This window comes from Gopherus evgoodei, chromosome 1 (assembly GCF_007399415.2).
Source record: "Gopherus evgoodei ecotype Sinaloan lineage chromosome 1, rGopEvg1_v1.p, whole genome shotgun sequence".
Classification (NCBI taxonomy): Eukaryota; Metazoa; Chordata; order Testudines; family Testudinidae; genus Gopherus; species Gopherus evgoodei.
In genome coordinates, this window is record NC_044322.1 from 239084992 (window position 1) to 239096625 (window position 11634).

The following is an 11634-nucleotide window of genomic DNA, read 5'->3' on the forward strand; positions in this document are numbered from 1 at the left end:
CTGAGAGCCACTCAGTGATCTCAAGCAGTATGAGCATGGTATGGCGGTTTCTGTCCAAAACAAGATTATGCAACCCCTCCAACAGGGTTCTCTCTGTTTGCATCTTGGCCTGAGGCCTGAGTATGAATTTTAATAAATCATGTTGTAAGGTTCTGCAGTCATTTGGTAAACAGGTTGCTCCAATAAATAATTTACAGGAACAGTTTAAGAGCCAGGTCAGGGATGGCCCTTAGTGTAGGGTGGGTGGGGAGCTCCATGTGCGCGGGGAGCCCTTGGTGTGTTATAGCTAGTGCTTTAAAAGTGATCTGGAAAAGTCAGGGGGGCTGTCATAGTTTGGGAGCAGGGACTTTGGGAGACCACCCTAACAGTGCATCCCTCAGCTCTATTTTCTATTTTATGTATTGCCTGGTCCGGGAGCTGTGACTCTACCCCCCTGAAGCACTGTTGTAGGAGACTGAGAGCTGGGCGGGCCTGATGAGGAGGTGGTGGGACTGAGCGAAAGGCAGCCCCTCTTGTGGTTATGGAGAGGTGCGGCTGGGGCGGCCCTTGGCAGGGGGAGGGGACACTCCCAGTGTGTGCGATGGGACTCTCCGGTGGCTACAGTGTACGGGGCGGGGGGACTTTTTAGTTGGGCGGAACCTTTCTCTCGCGTCCTGTTTCCGCGCGCGGAGACGCCTTTTCCCAGCGGCCTCAGGCGCGTGTAGGAGCTCCATGTGGGGCAGCCAAAGCCGAGCAGCGCTGAGTCCGGTTGCCGTAGCAACGCGGGCTTCGGTGTGGGCCTGACTGGGCCTCGCCTCCCTCGCTGGACCCGCTATGTGCAGCTGGGCCGCGGCGGTGCGGCGGCTGAGCGGCTGCCGAGCGCGCGCCGCGCTCCCCGGAGCCCCCGGGGGCGGGGGCAGCTCGGGGCCCGGCGGGGTCCGGGCTGTAAACCTGGCCGAGCTGCTGCAGAGCTCGGTGGGGGACGAGGAGCCGGCGCCGGCGCGGCGGCCCCCGCAGGAGGGCACCGTGCTGCTCTTCCCCGGGCAGGGCAGCCAGTTCGTAGGGATGGGCCGGGGGCTCCTGCGCTACCCCAACGTCAGGGACATGTTCCGGGTGGCCGAGAAGGTGCTGGGCTACGACCTGCTCTCGCTCTGTCTGCGGGGGCCGCAGGCCGAGCTGGACCGCACCCTGCACTGCCAGCCCGCCGTCTTCCTAGCCTCACTGGCCGCCGTGGAGAAGCTCCATCACCAGCAGCCCAGTGTGAGTGGCGGGGCGGGGGTGCCTAGCGCCCAAATGCTGCTACCCTCCTCGACTGTAACCTGCCCAGGCCCATCGCAGAGTGCGGGGTCAAGGCGCTGGTGTCCAGAGGTCTCGACCACCGCCGTTTGCATCACTGTTGGGGGGACCAGGGCCAGGTTTCCAATTAGGCACATGCCACGGGACATCGGTGCTTAGGGTTGCCCACTGTCTCTAATCGCACAAACCCAAACACCCTTGCCCTGTGCCCCTGCCCCCGTTCACTCCATCTCCCCTCCCTCTGTCACTTGCCCTCCCCCACCCACACTCATTTTCACCAGGCTGCAGGAATGGGTACAGATCTAGAGATCTGGGAGAGGTGTTGAAGATGCTGTGCCTAGGGGTGCCTAAAGTGTTAATCCAGCTGTCATAAACATAAGTAAGAGTTAATAGAGCAGAAGTACTTCATATCTCTTTTGCCTGGAAAGGGTTAACAAGATCAGTGAGCCTGGCTCTCCCCTGACCAGGACCAATCAGGGGACAGGATACTTTCAGATTTTGAGGGAGGGAAGTTTTTGTGTGTGCTGTTAGTGTTTGGTTGTTCTCTTTGGGTTCTGAGAGTGACCAGACTGGCAACCAGGTTTCTCTCCAATCTCTCTGATATTGGCTCTTATGTGCTCAGAATAGTGAGTACTAGGTAGATAAGGCGAGTTAGGATTATGTTTGTTTTCTTTATTTGCAAATGTGTATTTGTGTGGAAGAAGTTCAAATTTGCATTTTGCTGAAAGGATTTAATTTATACTTGAGTACTTAGGCTGGGAGGGTATTCCCAGTGTCTATAGCTGAAAGACCCTGTAACATATTCCATCTTAAATTTACAAAGATAATTTTTTACTGTTTTTCTGTCTTTAATTAAAAGCTTTTCTTGTTTAAGAACCTGATTTTTTTTTTATTCTGGTGAGACCCCAGGGGACTGGGTCTGGATCCACCAGGGAATTGGTGGGGAGAAAGGAGGGAAGGGGAGGAGAGAGCTTAATTTTCTCTCTGTGTTAGGATTACTTTCTCTCTCAGGGAGAGTCTGGGAGGGGGAGAGAGAAGGAGGGGGGAAGGTGCATTTCCTCTGTTTAAGATTCAAGGAGTTGGAATCACAGTGATCTTCCAGGGTAACCCAGGGAGGGGAAGCCTGGGAGAGGCAACGGTGAGGGAAAGGGTTTACTTTCCTTGTGTTAAGATCCAGAGGGTCTGGGTCTTGGGGGTCCCCGGGCAAAGTTTTGGGGGGACCAGAGTGTACCAGGCACTGGAATTCCTGGTTGGTGGCAGCGCTACAAGTACTAAGCTGGTAATTGAGCTTAGAGGAATTCATGCTGGTACCCCATCTTTTGAACGCTAAGGTCCAGAGGGGGGATTATACCATGACACCGGTACTGATGAGGACTGACGGGAGACATTCGTCCAGGTCCATCGTGTCACCATGAGCTCACCCTGCACATGTAAACCTAAATCTTCCCAAGTGACATCTCATTTTAGGTGTCTCTCTTTTTGTGTGTCCAACTCAAAACATGGTGTGCCTGTTACTTGTGCTGAGTGACCTCAGCTCCAGTTGAAGTCCATGGGAACTGTACGTACTTAGCACCTTGGAAAACCAGGCCCAAGGTGTTTAAAGTTGGGCACCCAAAAATAACATGGTTGCTTCTGAAATTTTGGGCTTTGTTTTTTCTCAGGATATCTTGATGTGGTCTAATTTGTTGGTTTGTATTTGTGTTATTATTTCAGGTCATTGAGAACTGTGTTGCAGCTGCTGGGTTCAGTGTTGGAGAGTTTGCAGCCCTGGTGTTCGCTGGAGCCTTAGATTATACAGAAGGTACTTAAAGGAATATTTCTAATTTCCCTCCACACACCTACTACCCTTCCAAAACACCCCTCTATGGCAACTTTTACTTGCTGCTTCACCTCATTTCCTTCTGAATATAAATTTCTAAATTCAGTTTCTGCTTAAACTACTTAATACAATATTTCATATTTAAATAGAAACTATTACATATTGTATACACTTAGTCATAAAAGAAACATATTTTAAGCTTGAATCCTGCAGCTTGTTGCATGTGGATGAAACATTTTTCCCAGTTGGAATGAAGTTGTGAGAACAGAATCAGACCCTCCATTTAAAGCTGGCTTAAATAGTTACTTTAGATATTTGGGTTGTAGCACACAGAAATTGTTTCACGTTGACAGTACAAAACATTTCCTAGATTTATTATTGATAAGTATTATAACTGGTTATAAATAAACTAAATTTATTATAAACCTAGGAAACTTGTAATATAATACATTACATGAGGATTATATTCAATATTTTTTAAAAAAAATTAAATTGACCATTTGTGAAAATAAATTTTGTACAGACAATATTAAATGTTTTAGTTTTTGCCTTAAACTTGCTTTCAGCAAATTCAGAAATGCTAACCTACAGATTTTTAGGAGAACACATGATTACTGACTATAAACAGTGAGAAATGTAAATTATATGTAACTATTTTGAATTAAATGTTGTGAAGCGTGCACTGTTGGACTTCTGTAACAGAAAGAGATGTATATAAGAGGGATATACACAATTTATTTCAATGTTCTTTTTTGAAAAGTTGCTAATACTTGTCTACAATATAACATTTTAATAAACTTAACCATTTTTCTCTGAGGTTTATGTTTATTTAGAATTTTTGTTCTATCTCTAGCCTTGTATGCAGTGAAAGTGCGTGCTGAAGCTATGCAAAAGGCATCAGAAGCTGTCCCAAGTGGGATGCTATCAGTTATTGGTCGACGTGAGTCAAATTACAACTTTGCCTGCTTGGAAGCTCGTGAACACTGTAAATCATTGGGTATAGAAAATCCTGTGTGTGAAGTTTCAAATTACCTGTTTCCAGATAGCAGAGTCATTGCAGGACATTTGCAGGTATTACTTCAAAATAAACATTTAAACACATTTTAATAATAGTTTACCATTCTATAGATCTGTAGGAAGGTTAACAATATTGGCACAACATTGGCCAACGTGAACATGTCAAAACAAAGTATATGGTTTGGGTTTCTGCAGTCTATGTCTAATCGTATGTTGTGGTCAAGTAGTACTTTTCTCTGAACTGCATGATTTAGATCCCTGGGGGAGGATAAATTTAGTGTATGTTTTTGAAAGACAAATCAGATTATTTACTTTACACAATTCAGGGCAAAGTAGTATTAATCAGTGCTTTTTCTTTTTCTTACAGGCTTTGGAATTCTTGCAGGAGAATTCCCGAAAATATTATTTTAAGCGAACAAAAATGCTTCCAGTCAGTGGTGCTTTTCACACAAGACTCATGGAACCAGCAACAGAGCCTTTGGCTGAAGTTCTAAAATCAATTAAGATTCAGAAACCATTCATCTGTGTCTATTCGAACGTTGATAGCAAAAAATATGTGCATTCAAAACACATTCAACGTTTGTTAGTAAAACAACTTGTTTCACCTGTTAAGTGGGAACAGACTATGCATGCTGTATATGAAAGACAACAGGGAGTGGAGTTTCCTTATACATATGAAGTGGGGCCTGGGAAGCAGCTAGGAGCAATCCTCAGAAACTGCAATTTGAAGGCCTGGAAGCTCTATAAACATATTGATGTTTCAGAAGATGAGGAAGCAGAGGAAATGTAATTTTGAAGGAAAATCCACGATTTTTTTTTCCCCTGCTTAATTTTAAATGATTTTATTACTCCTGAAAAGCAGATATGACAACCCTGAAGACTAAAAGCCCCTCTTTATCTTATCCCCAGAAGAGCTCAGCACACACAACTGCAATGCAAGGTTTCCTTCCCCATATTACAGCTCCAGCATGCATCAGACTTCTCATGGAAAGACCACTTCTAAGCTTCAGCCTGTGATTTCTGAGACAGCCAACAAAGATGCCAGTTTATTATTAGATTTGGGCCTGGTCCTGCTAGCAAATCCACACATGCAGGCTCTTTTACCCATGTGGAGTCAAATTGAAGTCAGTAGAGTTCTGTCCATATGCAAAAGTCTCTTTGCTTGGATCTAGTTGCAGAATCAGGCCCTTAATATTATTTTTTATGTGGACTTCTGTTTATTAGGATCAAGAATTCATTTAGATAAACTATTGGATTATAAGAGCTTTCAGTAACAACTATGTTTTGTTTTATAAAGTATCTAATCAGTGGGACAAATAACCAAAATGCTCTTTTTAAAAAAAAAATTTCTACAGGAAAACATTTTTTTCTACAGGAAATTTTTTTTCTATGAATCAGATAAATTAGAAAATTATTATTAGAAATACAGTTTTCTTAAGGTTGCACTATTAATAAATTATTTATAAAGCTCTTCCTCCATAAATTAATGCTATCAGTGTAGTAATTACACAGTCCATCTGTGGAAGGAAGTGTGTTCCTTCCTCTGCGTGCACTGTTTCAAGATGGTTATAGAGGGTTTCCTTTTCTAAGTTACCAGAGGCAGATATGACCTTTCACCTTATAGCCACTACCACCCCTTTCAGAAGTTTTACCAGATTTCTCTACCACCAGATAGGTGTAAATAGTAGGCCTGAGTTCCCTGTCTGTGGCACTTTTTTAGATAATACAGCTCAGCGAGTTATTTATTGGACCAAGCTGATCTTCTGAACCTCTTTTAAGGAAGCAGAAAAACGGCTACTCAATCTTTGCACCTTCTCCTTGCCCCTGTGCTTAGAATAGGGGTGGTAAGGAGTGTTGGAAGGTTAGTGCTAGAAAATGCTCTATGTACATCACCCTGCTACAGCCCTGTACAGAGGATCTTGGGTTTTTTGCCACAGCAATATGAGAGGAATTCAGGTGCTGGAGGGGAGCTAGATCCCTCTGCAGCAATGGTAAGATGATCTTCCCATTCTGCTTGTGGGTTGGAGTGTGCTAAGTTGATGGGTAGATCATACTGGTCCTCTATGCCATACTAGATGCAGCTGGAGCATAAACAGCGTTATCTGGCCTCTTCTGCAAGTTCCTTCACTTCAGATTAAACAACTGAAACAGCCTCCCTGAAGCCTCTGCACCCATCAGTGCAACTACAGGCTTACATTGTACAGGGGGCTAGGCTCGCTCTGAACACTAGGGGTAAATAATGGTGTTTTGGGCCCCTTTCCATCTACTCAGCCAACTAGTGAAGGTGCCCATAGAGGTTATGTGGTGGCTGTTTTCCTCCATAGTGAAGGAGGCAGGCTCTACTTTCCCTCTAGCCCTGCATGGCATTCCACTATATGGGATGATTGTTTTACTTAAGGCATATTGGATTATGCAGTGCCACTCACTGATCCTAACAAGGTTCTCTAAGGAGCATTCCTAGCCAACCGTTGATGAATTAGGCCCTTAAATGAAACAGATTATTTTCTTGTTGCTCAATGTATTAATCTCCAGCTTCCAATAAGCGTTCATTTAAAATAAAGTGTATTGTGTCTAAGAATTCATCTTCCCCTGTGGAATCCAGTCCTCTCAAACAACAAATCTGTTAGCAGTTTTAAATGTAATCCAAAATCAGAAAAGATTATTATTTTGAGCTCAGATGCTGCATCTGGTTCAGTCTAGACTTATAGCCACGGAAATATGACTCTGAAACTTATTGTTAAAGAAAAGATGTTGATGGCTATCTTCCTCAGACATTACCAGAAAAAATGTAGGTTCAAAAAAACCTGTAACGAAAGAACAAATAATTCTCCTCAGGTTAATTATCCATGAGGCTCTTGTGACAGAGCCTTGAGTCAGAACTAGGAAGAAGAAGAGGGTAAAGACAAGCTATTTCCATGGTACCTATTTGAGACTGTTACAACAATCATCATCCTGGATATTCAGCCCAAACATCTAGAGGTGCTTTATTTCAAAAAATGCAAAACTCCATACATGTATTTCCATCAAATTAAAAAAGCTGTGCAAGCCTTTGTAATTAAAGGCAGAATAGAAATGCTCCATTGAAGTCAAAACAACTTGAGTGATTAAAAAGTTCTATTTGTTATTGAAGGACAGAAAGACTTGTTATCAAAGGTGGCAACAGCTGCAGCAAAGGTTAAGGACATCATCTCTTTTTCCAAGGCAGAACTACTGAAAGCCCCTGAACAGGAAAATTTAAATCAGTACGGAGGTCTGACTGCAAGGTGGTGTTATCAGCCTTTTTACTTTCTGTAGCTACATCTTGCTTTTCAAGGGCCATTCTGGCATGGGCAGATGAAGTGACTAATTTGAGTCCATCAAAATGCAAGAGTTTAAATACAATTTTTTAGATGTTCTTGTCACAACCTAACTGAGTCCCTGTAGTAGAGGGTTACCAGGCTGTGTTAATTGGATCCAAACTTTGAGTCCCATATGCATCTAAGCTGGCTGGGTCTGAGTAACATCCAGTCACTGTTTCTGGCTCTGGGATTCTTAGGCCCACTTGGTGCAGGCTTCCTGTCTGAAACGCATTCTTTGGACAGGAGACTCCACTGTGCTGAAACCCAAGTCCATTGCTGAGGCTTCCCAAATCACTTATGGATCCTTCCCCAGAGTCTTGACCCCCAAAGCCTTTGGTTTATAGTTTAATTTGTCAGGACATATGTCAACTAAGGAACACAGAGTTTGCACAGAAATTCCTTCAACACATGCATAGTTATTCATAGATACCACTGGAGAGTTACAGAGCTGTGCAAAGGAACGAATGCCTGAACACACAATTCCCACCCTCATCACTTTTGAGAGGCCTTTGGGTTTTGTCAGCATACTTGGGGAAAGGCAGTGCTCCTCCACAATATCTTGTATTTGTGATGGACTGACTCACTTGCTTAGAGACCTTGTTCCTCTTAAAAACTGTCTTGAGACATGTTTTCTCTTCTTCAATGAGGGCTATTCCATGCTCCAACTCTCTGTTAGCTGTTAGGCATAGGGTAATGAAAAGTCAATTGCTCTTCTGATAGAAACCCCATTGCCTCCCATGGTAAAATTATTCAGTTGTTAAAGGTTGTAAAAGGGTAGATGGCCCCTTAAATGAAACTGGGCTCAGTTCTCTTGTTACAGTCCAGGTGCTCTCAGTTGAGCCAATTAAGAGGGTAGTGCAGCAACCCAAGGGCTATAAAAGGTCACTTGGGCATCAGAGCAGACTGACTGAGTCAGTTAGGAGAAGGTAGCTGTTTGAAACAGAAGTGGATCCCGGGAGACGCTGAAGAGAATAGCTAAGGAGTTTGCTGGCTGGAGGCAGAAGGAGCAGCAGTGGGAGCTGCCTCCTGGCCCTAAGACAGATCTAAGAGTGTGAGAAGGCTGAGGGCAGAGAAGCAGCAGGGAAACATGGCTGACATGTCTAGCACTGGAGAGCTGGCTGTAGGGGAATAGCAAAAGGGCCAACGGGAATAAAGAATGTTTCCCTGGTAAAGATCCTCTCCCAGCATAGAAGTTTGGTGAGGTTCCTCCTAGGAAGAGCACCTAGCTGGAAGGATTGGGGTAGCTTGCAGAGGGATAGAAGAGGATGGACAAGGAGCCTGCATATGATGGAAGACACTGAAGTATGGTGAGGATGGTCTCCTTCTGGTAGACGGACTGTGGGTTCCTGCTGGAAAGAGCAGGAGTTTAAGGACTGCACTAGGGATTATATGGACTATGTTTTAAGAAGGTTGTTATGGACTACTTGCACTATGTTTTGTTAACAAACTTAACTGACTAGAGGATAAGCTTGTGTAGTGTTACTGGGGACTCATGAGGGAAATGGGGGGGGGTGCACTTACAGGGCTGCCTGATGGCCACGTGGTTTATAACAGCCTGGTTTCAGCTCCCCAGGCACAATCTCTTCCTGCTACAAAATGAAAATTCTAATCCACGCTGAAGACAAGCATAAATGCTATTCATAAAACAAAAAGGAATTACTGTAATACATGGACTTGGACATCCAATCTTGTTATATACATTGAGGGCCATAGGTGGCAAGTTATATGGGCCCATGATGCCCATGCTCCATCAATATTCAGGAACATGGTCCCAGCTCCACTAATGTTTGGGCTTATATTTTCAGAGCTGTTTCGTCCATAGGACGGACCAGGGCAATCGCCCTGGGCTCCATGCTTTGGGGGTCCCTGTGCTTCAGGAGTACATGGAGCCCTTCCCCTGCCCCATCATTCCACCCCTGCCCAACCCCCCACTCCATCCCAAGCCCCTTTCCCACTTCTTTCCGGCTTCCCCTCCCCCGAGCAACACTGGGGGAGGAGGGGCAGGCTGGGGCCAAGTCGCTCGCTGCTGTTGGCGCCAGGCCCCCCGCTAGCCTCCCAGGCTGCCCTGGACCCCCACATCCCCCTGAAGCATGAGGGTCCCCAAAACACGGAGCCCGGGGTGGTTGCCCTGGTCTGTCCTGAGGATGGGATGGCTCTGCTTGGACCCATTCTGGGCACCACCAAAAAGTATACAAACCTGGTGCTCATGCCGAGGACAATAGTGAACAGTTCCCCATCTCCAAACTCTGAGATTTCCAGTTTCATCAGTGGCTTTGAACATTGGTAGACAAACCTTTTGCTTTCTTGCTGGAAAACTAATACATGGGTACAATGGCTCATTGATAACCTCAAATAATGATCCTAAAATCATAGGAAAACCTATATGGCAGATAAGGTTCCTCTTTTACCTAGCAACAGAAAAAGAGCTACTAGTCTAGATTTGTGAGATAAGACTAGGCAGATAGAGATTTAGAAGGGAGGAAAGTAAAGAGCGGGCAGTACTACCAGATGTTCCATAATTAAAATAAATTAACCTGAGATGTCTGGGGAAGTAGTGTCTCTAGGAGACAAGACAAGACAAAGGTTTGCACAAATATAGGAGATGGCCAGTGTACATTGCAGTTGAAACTTTACTGACAAATGCAGCATTTAAACATGCTTTTGCACAACTTCTCTGATTGGAGGGCCAGAGTGGGGTTTTATCCCTCCCTCAAAAAATTGGTAAGGATGAAATTTAAAAAAAAAACACAGAAAAATGCAGGAAAATAAATGCCATTACTTATTTTCTACTCAGTGGTTGCACAGAAACCAATACAGTCAAATAAAAGAATCCTCTATAATGTACTTAATATTCTTTGTGGTCCTGAAACAGAATGGGGTTTTAAGGCACTCAGTAGATTTAGTCAGAAATCAAGACAGAGATCTTAAGTAACATTTTGTAGCAGCTCTATCCCTTCAGAAAGTTTGCTGCTTTTAGGTCTCCTAAAGAGTAATCGAGCAGGTAACATGCCAGGACTTGAAATTACATTCCTGGATATTCTCTTGTCACAGGAAGTGCTTCTAGTATAGGGCCCTCCCCTTTTGGATACTGAAGTTCCTGAATGTTTTAAATAAATAAATAAATAAAACCACTTTGATTCCTGGAGGGCTGCTGTGTCTACCTGTTCCTGAATAACCTTCAACTTTACTCTGCCCACTATATGTATTTGTATATACATCCCTACCCTGACAGAACGTGACTCAATATAACACAAATTTGGATTGAACATGGTAAAGCAGCAGGGAGCCCCTGGGCCCTTTAAATCACTGCCCATGCCCAGCTGCCAGAGCTGTGGTGGTGATTTAAAGGCCCTGGGGCTCCCCCACAGTGGCTGGAGCACTGGGCTCTTTAAATCCCCACCAGGGCTCTGGCAGCCAGGCTTAGCCAGTGATTTAAAGGGCCAGAGGCTCTAGCTGCTGCGGGGAGCCCCCGGGGCCATTTAAATCCCTGCCTGAATCCTGCTGCCGGAGCTCCAGTGGTGATTTAAAGGGCTCGGGGCTCCCCGCAGCAGCTGCACTGAGCCCTTTACATCACCGCTGGGGAAACCAGTCCAGTCCAACACGGCGTACTGGCTCTTGCAGGCATGCCGTACTGGACCGAACCTGATAGAACATGGTCTCACCTATAAGGTGGTAAAGATATTTTATTTATTTTGCTCTTGAGGACTGCGTTATATCAGGGTAGAGGTGTAGTAGGGCTGTCAAGCAATTAAATGTTTGTGTTTTGTTTTTGTCATGATGTTGAACAATAGTATACTATTTATATAAATATTTTGAATGTTTTCCACATTTTCAAATATATTGATTTCAATTACAACACAGAATACAAAGTGTACAGTGCTCACTTTATATTATAAATATCTGCACTGTGAAAAATAGTATTTTTCAGTTCACCTAATACAAGTACTGTAGTGCAAATTCTTTATCATGAAAGCTGAATTTACAAATATAGAATATTGTACAAAAAATAACTGCATTCAAAAATAAAACAATGTAAAACTTTAGCGCCTACAAGTCCACTCAGTCCTACTTCAGAAAAACAAGTTTTGTTACAATTTACAGGAGATAATGCTGCCCACTTCTTGTTTACACTGTCACCTAAAAGTGAGAACAGGCATTTTCATACCACTGTTGTAGCTTGCGTTG

At 44.2% G+C, this 11634-nt stretch overlaps 1 protein-coding gene across 1 annotated transcript; it reads left to right on the forward strand.

Annotated features, from left to right (window-relative positions):
- Window positions 1-813: 813 nt before the first annotated feature.
- Window positions 814-7528, forward strand: MCAT (malonyl-CoA-acyl carrier protein transacylase). The gene is made up of 4 exons (XM_030549145.1): window positions 814-1239; window positions 2989-3076; window positions 3948-4165; window positions 4479-7528. The coding sequence occupies exons 1-4, from the start codon at window positions 814-816 to the stop codon at window positions 4899-4901; spliced, it is 1155 nt and encodes a 384-aa protein (XP_030405005.1). The 3' UTR covers window positions 4902-7528.
- Window positions 7529-11634: the final 4106 nt, after the last annotated feature.

Excerpts from the sequence above, each read along its gene's own strand:
- MCAT (XM_030549145.1), top strand. The coding sequence starts at position 814 with ATGTGCAGCTGGGCCGCGGCGGTGCGGCGGCTGAGCGGCTGCCGAGCG. Across the intron at positions 1,240-2,988 it reads TCCATCACCAGCAGCCCAGT|GTCATTGAGAACTGTGTTGC; the intron begins GTGAGTGGCGGG and ends TTATTATTTCAG. Across the intron at positions 4,166-4,478 it reads TCATTGCAGGACATTTGCAG|GCTTTGGAATTCTTGCAGGA; the intron begins GTATTACTTCAA and ends TTTTTCTTACAG.